Source organism: Primulina tabacum, chromosome 18, assembly GCF_025594145.1.
Source record: "Primulina tabacum isolate GXHZ01 chromosome 18, ASM2559414v2, whole genome shotgun sequence".
Classification (NCBI taxonomy): Eukaryota; Viridiplantae; Streptophyta; class Magnoliopsida; order Lamiales; family Gesneriaceae; genus Primulina; species Primulina tabacum.
The window spans coordinates 8180363-8197061 of record NC_134567.1 but is presented as its reverse complement, the minus strand read 5'-3'; the positions used below and the strand labels follow the sequence as shown (position 1 = coordinate 8197061).

The 16699-nt window shown below is 35.6% G+C and overlaps 1 protein-coding gene and 1 pseudogene across 3 annotated transcripts; both read right to left on the bottom strand.

Moving 5' to 3' along the window:
* Positions 1–4298: 4298 nt before the first annotated feature.
* Positions 4299–5818, bottom strand: LOC142532279 (oligopeptide transporter 6-like; annotated as a pseudogene).
* Positions 5813–15183, bottom strand: LOC142532617 (RNA-binding protein 1-like). Of its 3 annotated transcripts, XM_075638933.1 has the most exons (7): positions 15009–15183; positions 14188–14309; positions 13873–14104; positions 13740–13801; positions 13575–13656; positions 11256–11375; positions 10760–11144 (listed from the first exon to the last, which is right to left on the bottom strand). In XM_075638933.1, the coding sequence occupies exons 1-6, from the start codon at positions 15097–15099 to the stop codon at positions 11272–11274; spliced, it is 693 nt and encodes a 230-aa protein (XP_075495048.1). In that variant the 5' UTR covers positions 15100–15183; the 3' UTR covers positions 10760–11144; positions 11256–11271. The 3 variants fall into 3 exon arrangements, with proteins under 3 accessions (XP_075495049.1, XP_075495048.1, XP_075495050.1); XM_075638934.1 differs by lacking the exons at positions 10760–11144; positions 11256–11375 and adding an exon at positions 5813–6829; XM_075638935.1 differs by lacking the exon at positions 10760–11144 and having other exon boundaries at positions 11293–11375; positions 13732–13801.
* Positions 15184–16699: the final 1516 nt, after the last annotated feature.

The window sequence follows — 16699 nt, the reverse complement described above, 5'->3', positions numbered from 1 at the left end:
GGACTTCCATAAGTAGTTGGAACTTGAAAAATATTAAATACATTGTAGCAGAAACTAGAAAAGCATTAAATTTGCTTCTATATGTGACGATTAGTTTGTTGTGGAGAAGTTTAAAGTTACATCCAAAAAAACAAAATATGGCAACAAAAAATATATCATATTATATGTTAATTAACAATTCAGTTCTTGTTCAATGATGGTAATGATGTATTTATACATTGTATGATCATTTTAGGGAGAAAACACAGTTCTTGTTCAACGATGGTAATTATGTATTTATACATTGTATGTTCATTTTAGGGAGAAAACACAGTTCTTGTTCAATGATGGTAATGATGTATTTATACATTGTATGATCATTTTAGGGAGAAAACACAGTTCTTGTTCAACGATGGTAATTATGTATTTATACATTGTATTATCATTTTAGGGAGAAAACAAATTGCAGAATTATTATTACAAAGTCATTGAAAGCCATTGATTTTCTTGCATTGTCATAACTAGATAACACTGTATCATTCTGCATCAAAATGAATTGTAAGGTCCAGAAAATTTAAATTTACGTAACCTGAATGCATGCAATTTAGGATTTTATTTAAATTATGTGTTTATTTATTATTATGCATTTAGTGCATAATTATTGCATGGTTAGGAGTTATTTCACGATATTTTTAAAAGTTCACGCATTAGGGTTTCTATATGCATTTCGCGCTCGGACAAGAAACGGAGATCAGTGGATAATCAGGAAAAATATTTTTATCGAATAATTAATTTTAATTATTCAAAATATGTTGTATTTAAATATGATTTTTAAAAATAGGCCTTGGTGGGTATTTTTACTTACCAAATCGTATTTTTAATCGGTACGCAAATTTTAACGATTCGGGGGACTTTTTGAGGGCTTGGGCAATATTTTTAAAAATGTACCTAAACAAAATATTTTTCGGGAGTATTTTTGAGCTTGCTAGGTCTGTTTTCAAGCTTAATGGGCTCAAAATTCCTTTTTAATTCTTTTAAAAATAAAATTAAGCCCATTAATGCATTTATTACCTATTTAAAACCTACCCTAGCAAACCCTAACCTTATTCCCTCTCCTTGGCCACCCTCCCCTTGCTGCTGCACATTTTCAAAGCCTCCATCAGCAGCTTTCTTGAGTTCCTCCATTTTTTTTTCAAGCAAGGTCATTCCCCACTCCTCCGGTGCCTCCCCGACGCGCACTTCTTCGAGTTTGTGAGCATTATCACGAGGCTTGTATTTTCATTTTCTCCTCGTACACATCATAAGTATGATGAAGTTTATGTATTTGTATGAAAAATTTATGATCTACATCATGCTTACATTTTTGAATGAGTTTGACATGAAAATCTTGCATTGTTTTGACTCCATCTCACGTTTTATTGTATGGTTGCGAGGGGCTGCTGTTTTTGGTGCGTTCTAAGAGCTGCTCAAGGCGTTAATATTGTGTCATGTGGCTGGTGCCGAGTTTTAGTGGAGATAGGTAAGGGGCCGCGTGATTTATGGTTGAGGTATGATCAGTTTTGTGTAGTTTGTGTGTTTGAGTGAAGCCGATGGTGTGAGGAGCTGTTCCAAGCCATGGGCCAGCCCTGGTGGGTCTGAGTCATGGCCTAGAGTGGTCGCACGCTGCTGGTCTTGGCTTAAGATTAGTTTGGGGTCCAGAAGTCGAAGGGCGCCGCGGGTGAGGGTTTTGAGATGGTTCTCGGCTGTTGACATGATGCAGCTGTTATGGGACTGTGAGTTTAGGTGAAGTAGGTCCAGTAGAGTCCTAATGTGGGCTAGGAGGGGGCTGGTGCGTGGCTGGTCCCGTCGATTGTGGGCTAGGATCGAAATTATGGAAGGTGGGCGTCTAGGGTTTCGAGGAGTGATCTTGCAGATTTTTCCAGAAACTTTCAGCAGGTGTTTGGGGTCCTTACGGGGTCCGAAATTGTGGGTTTAGGGGCTGGTCTAGTAGATTTAAGACATGACTTGGGTTGGGAAAAAAATTGGTTAAGTGTCGGATTGATTCGGGTTAAAACCGGGACCCCTGTCCGAGTTTTAAACAGATCGTTTAAGTTTTGAAATGGGCTCGAGTTTACGTTTAAGAAATGTTTAAAAAATATGTTTTGGGATGTTTTAGGGAGTTTGGTAAGCTTCGGGCAGAAATGTAGAGGTCAGGGATAAAATAGTCATTTCGGGTTTCCAGGGGCAAAATGGTCATTTTGCACCCGGCTCAAGATTTTTGTCCCATTAACGCCCCGAGCAAAAATTTATCATGTTTTTAAATGTTATGTATCAAGTATATGATTTTTATGAAATTATGATCAAAATACGTTGCATGCTTGGTTTAAGAAAAATTACGTATATGCATGATTTTGTCAAGTGATGAAAACGATGATGTTTTTGAAGGATGAGATTTTGTTGTGACTGGCGATATATGTAAACAATATATGTAAACGATGATGATGAGGCCTAGGCCCAGTGGATGGGTAATACTGTCGCTGAGGTCCGACAGCCGTGGGGTGCCACAGTTATACGCATATAGATCAATCGAATAGATATGATACGATAGAGCTGATACGAAAGTCACAACTAAAGAACTGAATTCTGTTAAAGTTAATGCTTATGTATATGATGTTACGATGAGCTGTTTTGACTCGATATGATTACTCATGACATGTTTACGTTTATGCTTTTAAGTTCATGAAACGTATGTTGTTATCCATATAGTTCACTGTTGCATGTTGGGTATATGTATTTGTTATTAACAGTACAGGTGTGTTGAGTCTTTAGACTTACTAGGCGTGTGTGATGCAGGTGAGCATTTTGAGGAGGAGACTAGAGGTGCTGAACTCTGAGTAGACAGGGCTGGATGTGTGCACACGACCCTAGGACCACACTTTTCCGGACATCACGTTTTTACGATTTTTGAGTAGGCATGATCAGTTTTATATGTTATTATGTTATGATGATGATTTTCAGGATTTTACTCGTTTTATTTTGTTCATGCATGGTTGAGGGCCGAGTTGGCAAATTTTAAACTGCAGTATTTTATCTGTTATTTGATCACGATTATTTTTAAAGGTGTATTTTTCAGTAGTAGTACATGAATGCAAGAACTTTAAATTTTCGAACTTTGTTTTTTTAAAAAAAAAAATTTATTGACGGTATTTTAAGCAGTAGATGTTTCATGAATGATACGACATACATGTACAACTATACGAGATCTCACAAATATTTGAAGACATCTTACTTTGACATAAGAACACATAATAGTAAGAAGAAGAGGAATACACTTCCGAAACAACAAATGCACCCGAAACAACAACAAATATCATTTGATGAAATAGGCATGTGCTTTGAGACCACTTTGTCATTGTCTCTGGTTGCTTCTTTTCCGTCACTAGCAGGTACAACAAACTGCTTTGTGAGGGAAATTGGTTCTTTCTTTCCTGGATAACAATAAATATTCATGTGTTGGGGGTGGGGGGAGGTTGGAGTGCATACTTTTACGATTGATACATTTTTGCTTCGTACCATTGCTAGAGCTATTAGAATATTCCATTTATATGCTATTTTTGTGTCTCAACGTTGTTGCCTTGATACTCCTCATACAAAAAGAATTTGTTTCGATGGTTAAGAGAAATCGGGCATATGTAGTAAAATAACCCCCGGACAAGTGAATCGATCACCAGCTTTCTGTAAGAGCATTAATCCATTGCCACACTGACATTAAGTGTTGGCTTTGTCTCCATAACAACTACAAATTGAAAAAATATTTACTACATTAACTCACAATACATAATCAAACCACTGAATTAATTAAATATAATTTATTATATACATGCAACATGTAGTGACCTATTGAAAAATACATATTTACAAAAGCATAAAATAGGTTTCAGAACAAAAAATTATCAAAGGTAGATACGCTATGAAATTACAAATATGAGTGATTGTATGTATGTTGGTGATTGATCATAGCATAATGAAATTAAGTAAGATTACAAGAATAAGATATAATCATACTAAAAGACGATACAAAAGGACTTAGATTCGGGGTTTATTTCTGAAAAATAGAATAATACAAAAATCTGTTAAAAATAAATCTTTTCACTCGACGAAATGCTGAGCTTTGTAGAGAAAAGCGTATTTTGCGTAAAGATGAACCAATATGTACCCTAGTTGGGTGTGAAGAGGAAGATGATTTGATTAGAGAAAAACATAGTAAAATTAATAAAGAGCAAATGGCTTTTTAGATATTGAACATTTTATTAACTATTTTATTATCCAATTTAAAATAATACCAAACATAATATATGTTATCAATATACAATATTTATCCACAAACTTTACTACTAAATTTGCTAAATTCTACCATCCGATAAAGCAAATGGTGCCTTAGGGTAGTACCGATAGATGACATAACCTAAGAGGAATGCAAATCTGATCCAACTCGTGTAATTCCAGCGGATGCAGGTGGGATCATAGCTGTGGCACCTAGCAGAACCGTCATGTGATAAGCCTGATCCATATCTGTTTTGGAAATGCTTTGGACGCCAACCAGACAACAAATGGTGCAATTGCTCCCCCAAGAAAGAACCCGAGCCCGAAAATTCTGCGTGGGCCAACGAGCCCCCAAATCACCAAGCATCATAGCAAACATGGTGCATCGGACAAGGGGCTATGGGTATGCAACCGACCTGGGTTTAGTCTTAGGATACGTGGAGTTCATGGATGGATGGATGGGCATGGGTATGCAACCGACCTGAACATTGAACATTGCTCGTGGAGGAATTTTCGTGTTGCGACAAAGCTTAAAATCTGCTAAAAATGTGAGCTTGATACATGCTTATGCATCCATACACCTTGAAGCACATGTTAGCCACAGGACGACCAGGGTACGCATAACCGATGATGTATTCTGTGATTATATTTAACCTGGTTGCTGTTTACATAAATGCCAGAACCAAATAAATATCATCCTGCAGTGTGCAATCAATCCAACCATGGGAAACTGAAGCGCGCTCTTATAATGCGTACAAGCAAAAAGGATGACAGCAATATGGGTGAAATAAACCACCACATAGATACTTGTTTATATGACTTCATAAGACTGTTGTGAATATCCATTTTCTTGTTTGTTTTAAATGCCATTTTGCTCTGCTTCCATATGTCCCTGCACCGAGTCAAATATCAGACATGCATAATTTGGCCAAACTAATTCTTGCATCTAATCTCGATGCAACGAATAGCAAACTTACTTTCCATTAAAAAGTAATACATGGACTAAAGTGGCCGACAGTGTAGCAATAGTTAGAGCAAACATGGTGCTCAGATGCAACTGACCAGCTTTGTTATAAGCAGCCTTATCAAGATTGAAGCTCGAATTGATTATAGCTTTAGTGTTGTATATCGAACCATTCTTCTTAAAAAGATCAGAGGACTATATTGGGAGGTTCTTGGCATTGTAAAGATTTGACCAACAACCGAGCGGTACCATCACATACATCACAAAGAAGAAACCTACTGCAACGTTGGCCGAAGTGAACAATGGACTCACAAGAGGGCTTCCAAGGCAAGATGATATTGTTGCCAATCAAATCCTAAGGCCCCAATTCCAAGGCCATGTAAACCCGAGCCTAGTTGCACAGACGGACTTAGGCGAAAGCCAACAAACCCAAGAAAAGGATGACAACATCTTAAAGAAATACCCCGGGAAAAGGTAGTAGCAAAAGCTGCAGGCTAAAACTATCAGGAAATATTGCATTCTGCTTATGGAACCCTTGGGTCTCTTCTCCTTGTCATAGAAGAAGACATGGAATTACTCATTTGTAAAGATTATTGCACATAAGGGAGTGGAGTAAGATAGAGCAGCGTGCAGAATTTGTACAAAATTGTAAAGCTATAAATAGCTGAAGAGTGAAATCTGGACTAAATTACTCGGCCACCACCTCTCTCCTGGTTCAACTAAAAGTTTCCGAAAGATTCCAGCCCAGCCGAATCCTATAAATGTTTTTCAGTCGATTAAAGTTCTACGAAATCAGGAATCCAATGTAATTACAGGAATCCACTTTTATCAGATTTAAGATAGTTTTCCAATTTTAATATATTTCGTCAAGAGAAACCAAATCTATTTCAGCTAATCTGCGAGTAGCTTCTAGGTTCTAGCGAGTGGGCTCTGTGCATATCAACTTGTAAGCATGTCAGTTAAAAGGAAGAAATGCAAAGAACCTTTAAAAAATTATAACTGAAAACCGTACGAGAAATCCAAAATAAATTCATAGTCATACAGTATTTTCACCCAAAGTTCCCTTGTGAACACAAAATTATCGTAACATTCTCCTTTGCAGCTTCATCGTCACATTCTGAAATAAGGAGGATGTATAGGAATACAATGTTTATTTGGATGTTCCACACAAAACAATGTATACTCACATTGATAATGAAAAACCAAACCTCATATTTAAATTGCATTACATACTTTTCTTTCAGAAAACACTATGCAGACACCTTACACTAATGTAAAAAACCATATATTCTTGATTCAACAAACAAAAAATCGGGGGGAGCGAGGTGAAAAATACACGAGTTGTCATCATGAGAAAAAAGGCTGGAATAAAACCCGAACTCTTCTTCGAATAAAGCTTGACAGAACTCGATATATGAGTAGCATAAACAGATCCGCACCAGTATTGGCAAACACGGTGATCATGACATGTTCTTTAATACTAAATGGCCCTGGATTCGGTGTGCACTCAAACCTCGTACCCTTCAAGAACACACGTTTGGTGACAGTTTTGGCCATCAAATGGCCCAATGGCACAAGAGCAATCTGTGCAGAAATCGAAGTGACAGTGAGTGGCTCAGTCCTGTACCAGAAAAACTGGTTCACAAATGATAACAGGACGCATGCAATAATTCCAAGAAACTACATTCTGAACGTATAAACTGGCATGCTATGATCATCGGTTTTTGGTACCATCAAGGTTGACTTGTTTTATGGGACACCCTTCAATATCCATAGATAATTCTTTTTCTATCTCAGCCATGAATCAAATTCATGTATGTATTACAATTTTTTAGGAAACAAAATTTACTCCGTTTTACAGATTGTATACAAACTTTGTAGGAGTGAATGAAAATTATGTTTGATACCCATGGATGAGCCCATCCAAATTGAGCCCACACCGGATCATGGATCCCGGCCCATCCCTAGCCAAGGTAGAAGACTCATGACAGGCCCATTTATTGTCCTATAAATATCAGGTTTGAGTGTCCAACTCAGACAAATTTACTATATTATTTTTCAGCAGCACCCTTAGCTGCTCTCCACTTATATCCTCAGTCTCTGACTTGAGCGTCAGAGGGGCTCCGTCGGAACACCCTACTGGCCTCTTTCTAACGATCTTATTCGTGATTTCAGGCTCAGGACAATTTTGAAACCTGCGTCTGGACTAGTGACACTGGAATCGGACCATAAATTTTCCGTGAGTATCAATGTTGTTATTTTTTATATATATATACCAATGTTGTGTGGTAAAGATAAAGAATTCTACCAAGATTATGGCGAAGATACAGAATCCCAACCGAATATGGCAAGTGTTTTAGTATAAACCGAAATCCTTAAAAATCTCAGTTCCAGTTATGGTAACAATTTAATCTGGATTCAAGATTCTGTATAATCACAACAAATTAAAAATATTAATGAGATGATAATATAAAAATAATATAACACAAAAGATTCCTGACGAATGCATGTGGTCCTGTTTCACTATGTTCTTTCTAACCCAGTAATCCACAGTTTACTGTAATCGGATAAAGGAAAACTCGCCTACTATAAATACTTTTTTTAAAATTTATGCAAATTAACAGAGCCCGATTAATTCACTTTTGACTAAATTTCATACCATACATTAAAAAAATTTATCAATGAAATTAATGAGAAGATTTTCCTTCCTATCCAATCTAGAAAATATTATAAAGATTCGATAAGAAAATATTTGACATTCTACAAAATCCCCTTGTGATAATAACAAAAGGTCGTGGAAATATATAAAATCGGGGTATTCTTAATAAATAATCTACGTACAAAATATAGTTCTCCAGAGAATATGATTATTTCGTACGCAAAATTCTTTGGGCCATTGCAGAAACCGAGATAAAAGGTCCAAAGTTTCGGATCCCATACAAGCAGAATTCAGACACTGCCATAAATAAAATATCCGATAAATACAAAAGTTGAACACAAAAAATTGTGAGACAAATCTCCGATCTGATTCATTAAAAAATATTATTTTTTATATTCAAAATATTATTTTCTTAGTAAATATGAACTAAATGAACCTATCTCACATATGCGTGAGAGAGTATCTCACAAGTATTTACTGGAATTTGAATTAGGAAGTTGTCAAAAATATAAATTGGGTGATTTGAATTGGTAACAGTCACGATTTACACAATTAGTCACAGACTGTCATTTTTGCTCAACAGATTAATTTATATTCAATGTTTCATTATACAAATATGATTTATAGTTCCAAAATATAATAATAATAACAATGTAATACATTCATTCTAGATAATTAAGTATTTCTAAAGTTGGCGTTTGAATAGAGAATTAAGGGATCCTAAATAATAGAGGTTTGAACTCATGGACCCCCATTATGGCCATCTATCTATGTGACACTGTTGAGGTGACGTCCATCTGTTAGATATATAATTTCATCACTTTCAACATATGAACGTCACCTCATCATGGTCACATATGTGTCCATAGTAGGTGTCAAATAGATCAATTTTGTGTGTGTGTGATCTCTTAAACACCCACTATCAACACCTATGTGTGTACCGCTGAAGTGACGTTAATATATTGGATCTATAATTTCAATACATCCAATACATATAAGTACTAGTCAGTTCGATGCAACTCTTGGATTGTTCCACCCCGAATTAAAATTATAAACTATGCCCGGTTCAGTCACAAAGAATAGCCATGCTTAAAAATAATGACATGATATATATATATATATATATACACATTTGATAATTGGGGGTGGGCTGTTAACAACCGATCTCAACAAACGAAGCCTCCTTACAACAGGCCTCGAACACGAGACCTCCTTCCAAAGGGAGGAGGATGCCAATTAGGCCAACAGGCCTGTGGCAAAAGAATGACATGATATTGAGTTTCGCCTTCCTTAATCCTCACAGATACGTAGTCGCTTTAGAAATCTACAGCACAACTAGTTTGACACCAACACTTGGAGAAAGTAGATGAAAAAAACTACAAAATATTCAGACTGGCACCACATAGAGATGGGATCAAAGAACACTGGCCTTTGAGGTAATATAGATGTGTTTTCCAAAGGCTACCAGTTATGGAGTCATGTAAAACGGAAATAACGCCATGCTGGGAATGCCTAGTAAAGAAATAGAATCAAACACTCCTCACTGTAAACTGAGGAAGTTAAACCGCAGGCGAAGTATGCTCGGTGTTCTCTTCTTTCGTATAGCCTCAACTCGTAGATGAAAAACTGAGCTCTTCCGTTCTCTCAAGTAGTAGATCCTTCTATTCTTCTTTAGCAAGAAAAAAATCCATCTCCAACGGTTCATTCCTCAAACCATCTCAAAATTACAAGGACTCGTTAATTCTATGGTGTTTTTAAGGAAAAAATCGAGACTACGAACAAAGGTAAAGGTTTCGTGGTCTAGTCCGAGAATGACTCAGCACAAAAGTAACATAACCATCAACAGCCACAAAAGGGGTTCTTGTTAGCTCATATTTTAAGAAGAATGTGCCGTCTGTTCATGTACATTTGAAGGGAGTTATGAGAAGCCAGTGACCTTTCCAAGAGGTTTTGATATCGATTGCACAAAATATGCCTATCCAACAATTCGCCAATCTTCAACATTGTTTTTAGACCACTCTGCCAACAGCCCCGATAGGTTATTCCACTACTCAACACAGGATTTCAATATCCAAAACCTAAGCCATAAAAACAAGGTCCTTGATCCTTACTTGGATGTAAATTTAGAATTAGAACAGATGATGTTCTTAAATAAACAGTTCAGGTTCACCAAGTAGGCATTGGAAGTTGCTAACACAAACAGTCAGAAAAATGAAAGCGCTAGAATTTTCAGTAAGTTGAAAACATTTTAAATTAATCAGAAAAGATGGAAGATTGAGAAGAGGGGATAAACCATTTCAGGTGGATTCTGTGAAGCAAAGCTGAATGGTGCAAATACAAAAACCAAATGACTTTGAATTGTAATAAATCAGCTCTTCTGAAGAACTGCAAACTTCAAAGGATATAACAATTTTATAAGAAAAATTTACACAGCCTCACAAGAACATTACAGCATCCACTAACTCCTGATTGTTTTACTTAGACTTGAATAATTACCTTAGCATAAGAAAAACCAATTCAAGTGAAAATCACAAGCTTCGGTATCAGACAAACGGTAAAGACAAAACGTAAAGGACTCTAAAAAGTAAACAAAGAGAAACAGGTTTAAAGGACTTGTATGAAAACTAGTTTTACTATGGTCTACATACTCGGCATGAAGTTATAGAAGATCAGAATCCAGGCATGAAGTTATAGAAGATCAGAATCCAATTGGAATATTTAATCTAGTAAAATTATGAAGAGAGTCAATTATAAACAGTAGGTTCTAGGCGTTGTTCATCATAGAACCCAACACAGAGATGTATTCAACTCCCGAGATAGTATTCTTTGACATCAAAACACTGGACTTTTCAGGCAAAGGAAAATTCTAAAATCATTAAAAAAAGGTGAAATAAGCTTTTCATTACCACGTTTGACTACAATGAGCTGGATTGGGAGGGGAAGGGGGGGCGTTTGTAAAGCGAGATAAATATCAGTTCAAAACAAAGGTTATCTATGACACAAACAAGATAATTATGGTTTTTAATTACAAAATATATTTGCATTCTGCGCGTCATTCTGGAGTCTAGTAAATATGCGAGACAGGAAGCTAAAGAACGAAAGGAGAGGCCAAGGGAAAGAGCTGCAGTTGCAAATTCATCCCTTTAGTTGACATAAACACACGTCTTAAAGAAAGCATCCAGAGTATTTCCCAACCTTCAAAGCTGCGACACTTATAAAAACGCCCTTACTCGGTCGATCCTACATAGAAGCGTTGTTCCACATTTAGAGTGATTTTGACCATTGTGGATTTTCATGAAGACCTAAATGGTCCTTAATTATAAGGGTCAAGCGTATGGATAGGTTTATCACCTGTCAAACCACAATCTCAACGTCTTCCACGATACCCACCCCCTGACCTCGCACCAGGATGACGAGCGAATTGTAGCCTTAAATAACCTGAATCGCGGTCGAGCTCGTCAAATAGGTAACCTGCAAAATTTAGCTCGAGCATTTTATGGTCGTACCTCGTGCCTCTTTGAATCACGAAGGAAATCAGGACCGTTGAAGATAAGGAAAGGTCGTGGGTATAACTTGCCACTTCAGGATTAAAGTTATACGTCGAACACATCGATTTATGAGATTAAACATTTATCATAGTGAGCTAGAAAAAACAGGTTTAATGTGGCATATGCTTGTCTCTTTGGATCTACGAAAAGAGAGTAAACAGGGAATGCCAAATCAATTATTGACTATTCAATATATCCTTTGATCAAATCAATATTAAATTCACATTAAAGCTATCATGTTGTTGCACATATTAGCAAATGGAAATCAATAAATTATATTTAGTAAAGATATATTATAAATATATCCCCTACAAGCATTTACTTCATGTTTTCCATCAAAAAAGAACGAGAAAATATTCCTAGCATATATTCTCAATGGATTTCAACATCTAAAATAAAGCATAGAAGAATAGTAATCACATAAATGAGGAAACTACTTTTCTTACAGCTACATCGAGTATTTATAAGAGTTGTTCCAATTTTCCAAAAATTGGATTTACAATTGCCAGGAATTAAGGTTTCTTTTTCAACTAATTATTAAAAACAGAGGCTTAATAATTATAATTTCATATAACCCAACAGGCAAGTGTGTTATAGAACAAAAAATAAAATGTTGATTTTACAAGAAACAACAATCTTGCAAAACAATTGATATCTTGGAACCTAGCTCATGAGACTTCAAAGTCAAGTCACAAAACCACATAAGGGTGTCTGATAATTAGGTCTCTGAGCATTAGTTTTACAGGCACATTACTATGTTATAACCGTGTCAAACATGCCTAATAACAAATTTAAAAGTCAACTACAGAAGGTAACTCCAGGTTGCAACAAAATAAACATGGATGACTAATAGGACTATTTCCTTCCTCGGGAAAAGTAGCAAACTCTTCATTCATCAGGGAATCAAGGGACTGGTAACTCACAACAAAATAATCACAGATGACTAACAGGACTATTTACAGGCACATTACTATGTTATAACACTCAACATAAAAAGTAAAAAAAAATGCTGCTGCATAAGCTTCAACTTCCAATTAGATATCTATTTCAGCTAATGGGTTATCGAATTGCTCCAAATAGAGAGAGGGAATCACCAACAAAGTCAAACAGGTCGAGATGTGATGGTATTTTTGCATCCATGAGGCCAAAGTTGCAAAGTGATTTAGTTTTCTCATCTCAATATATTTGCTCAATAAAGCAGAAATCCTTTCGGATAGCTGATCTCCTTTTATATGGAAAAAATTGATAGGAAAAAGAAGTATTTTACAGTTCAAAATTGAATTTCAACTCTTAAAAACAGAAACTCCAGTCACATTATAGATATAAAAATTCATGACAATTAAGGAGCACATTAGAATTCAGTATTCAAAGTGTTTCCTTCCACAAGTTAAACAGTCAGTGAGAGCGCCAAGAAAAAGAACAAATTCCTACTGATTCTTCAAAAAAAACACAACCACGATCGCAAGTCTGGAGGGGATTCGCCACAATTCTTAACTATTCAAGTGGAATAATTTAGTAATAATGCAAAAGATGATCATGTCACCAATATTGACAAAGCTTAGCTTCCACCCTAATAAATGAAATTGATCCTGGAGGAAGATTATGAGTGTCTCTCGAGAATAATCTTTCGTATATAAACCATCGACGTCCAACTGAACACCAAATGCCCACAAAGAATGATCTGAATTATTGTTCTATCTCTGACTTTGAAATTTTATTATCATCATTAAGTGAAAAAAATTGATTCTCCTATCATCACTGAAAATTAGGGAAACCAGCAACTAAATTCAGTACTGCATATGCAAATTATGGAATGAAATCTATGTGGTATGCACAGTACAAATTATATCCCTAACCCCATCCTAAATCCAATCCTCCACGGGTAAAAGTAACAATTTGAACTTGTGAACAGTGGCATGCAGATCCGAAGTCTTACATCATACTGCTTGTGATAATAGATAACTTAAGGACTGCTAATGTAATGAACTTCAGTGATCTCAGACCACAAATAAAAGTCTCAAATACCAATTAAGGACGCTAAAAAGAACATGTGAAGCTAAAATAGATCAAACTAATTACACTGTAAAAATGGTATGAGAGTAGGAATATGTGCTAAACTCGCCTTTTAGAGCATCCATTGCTGTGGCTGCATGGGCTGGACTTTGAAAATCAACAAAACAAAGCACCAGAGGGTCACCCCCAGACTGTATTTTATTTTTCAAAAAGATATTACTAGGATGAACACAAAATACAATAAAAACCAGTGATAAAAGTCCTACATTCTTACATGTCTTGATCCTTTATTCACAAGCCTTACTTCCTTATAGCCGACAAAAGGGCGAAATATATCTGCAAATGTAGGTAAAGGAACAAAACATGATGGGAAAATATGAAAGCATATGATGAAATATAAAGGATACGAGCCACTTCGCGGCGTGTACAATTCGCAGGCAAACCCTCCACGAAGAGGGTGCCGCTAGCATCTGGTGGGAGAGGAATTTTTGACCGCCCTCCAAGTCCCATAGACAGGTCATTTACAACTACTACTGGGTCTGAACCCCCCATCGGTGAAGTTCGTGGATCATCAAGATTCTGAAGTCCACCAAGTCCAACACTCACCGATCTTCCTGATTCACCGCCATGTGAAATTTGCTGGCACATTGCACAGCTACGTTATGAGAGGCACAAAACAAATTCACTCCCACGCATTTTAAAATGAAAGGCAAAATGTATACCGCACTGCGGAGGTAGCGATCATATGATGCATTTATGGAGTCGGTATCTCTAACAATATGCTGTCCACCCCTTTCATCTACACGTGGAAAGTAGCTTGATATGCCAAGGCCACTGGGAATCTCTGCAAATTATGGAAATTCAATAATCAACCACTGAGAGCAAACTGTGTAAAACATGGTCCAATAGCATTAATTGTATAAATTTGGTCTAAAGCGTGTATACACAAACACCTCTACTAGAGACTAACTGTACCAGATATTACCCCCTATATCTACTATCATACATATTTCATTCCTCTCCTTCTTTAGGTCCAATTTCATGAATCTCGCACGGAAAATTTGGCAACTGTTATGTGGATTTAACTTGCAAAAATAGACAAACTACGTGAAGATATTGATCATTTGAGTTAAAAGGTCTATTCCAGCATCGGCACACGTAAAGGTCAAAATTTCTACAATAAATCATTATCACTATCCAGCCCCTTAACCTAAAAAACTAGAATCATGCACAACAGCCCATGTTCAGAAGCATTGCCGCAAAACCACAGTACAATCAGACAATGTACTCAATTAATCAATTCCCAATCAACATCCAGCAAACTTTGAAGAACGGTCGAGTTCGAAATTGCCACACCGGAACGTCTCGAATTGGGTCGAACACCGATTAGATAAACAAAAATCAAAGACAAAAACTACACCGCTTGTTCTACAATGCATCATTATCAAAACACCCCTATCCAACTAAAAACGTATAATTCGGCAAACCCTTATCCCATATAGACAAACGAAAAAACACATGTTTCGGGGGGGAAAAAAACAACCATGGTCGGAGCGAGGTCGCTTTGCCAACTGAGAGGCAAGCGTTGCAGATTGCTGCCTGTCGCCGGTGTATCTCCAGTAAGCGTCCGCCATTTGAACCACGACAAGTAAAGAGAGCAAATTTGTGGAGATGAGAATTAGGGCTTCGGATTGTAGCTAACTAGATACTGCCCTCGTACCCTGTCTGTCCTTTTTATCTGTATTTTATTATATATATATATATATATATATATAGGTATCCATTTATTTATTTTCCGTATATATCGTTGTCACACATAAAATTAAAATTTTATTATTTTTATAAATTTATTGACACAATCACAAAATCAAAAGTAATTTTTTATTGAGTGCCACTGCTTAACACATCAATCTACATTTTTTATTTTTATTTATGATTAATATCATAAATTTATATTCATCTTAATTAATTTATTAATGAAATATATATTATTAATGTGTAATTAGAGATAATTGCAATAAATATAAACGAACTGTTACATCATATAAAAAACATAAAATAAAAAATAAAAATAAATAGCATAAAATTAAAAATAAAAACCATAATAACCCTTAGGGAGGGAGAAAAAGTAATTTGCAGGAAACAAAAATAAAACATAAACAAAAAAAAAAAAAAAAGCAAAAAAAAAAAACAAAGGAAAAAAACAAAAAAAGGAAAAAAAATTGAACAAACAAAAACAAAACAAAGTTGGATGTGAGGAGCCGCACCCCACGCGCTTGTAGACAATACATACCATTTAAGAGGGTGCGTGTACTGCACTCTCACAAAAGGATCCAATGGGGTTCAAAATTTTAGGTTCCCTAAACCTATTTGAGTTTTGAAAACTAACTTCTGCGGCCCTTTATTACCTCCAAATTCAATAACACAATTTAAAAATATATACAAAAATATGTTTTTATTATTATTTATATAATCTTATATAATGCTTAAAAGATCTTACGATGCCATTAGACTTAAATTCTTAAAATAATTTCTGAATTATTTTAATATAGATTTCCTCAAATAGTGTTGTGAAACTAATAAATTCGGTGGTTCCTGATCTCAATACTTTTATATCATGCTATTATTGTATTGCATAAGATGTCTGGAACTACAAAAATATTTAATCTCCATTTAATTAAAAATTTGATAAAAATCTATTTTAGTAAACTTGTAGTTTATTTATAATAACTAAATTAAAATATCTCAATAAATTTTTCTTCTCAATTTTTAAATGATTATATATTCACTAACATAAAATATTATTATAAAAAATATTTTTAAACTTTAACATAGTATACAAATATTTTAGACAAAATAATTTTATATAAAAATTTAATATATATGCATGCATCGTGATGTGATCCGGGTAAATCGGGTGAGCAGGAGTCGTGGCGATCCACCGGATGATGATAATGTATAAGGAAAATGAGTAAGGAAATGATATATCTTGTGAGAAGAATATATCTTTGTAACTTTGGGCTTCTACCGTGACCTGCAAACAATGAAATGAACTCGTGAATGGGCGTCGGAGGAGTGTCTGGCGTATCCACTCCGATGCTTAAGTCAGTAGATGAAGAAGAAAGGTGAAATAGCTTATATATGTGTGAATATACGTGAGTGCTTGAGAATTCAAAGTTTCAAAAAATGTAAATGAGAAATGTACATGCTATTTATAGGAAGAAATCTCGTGAT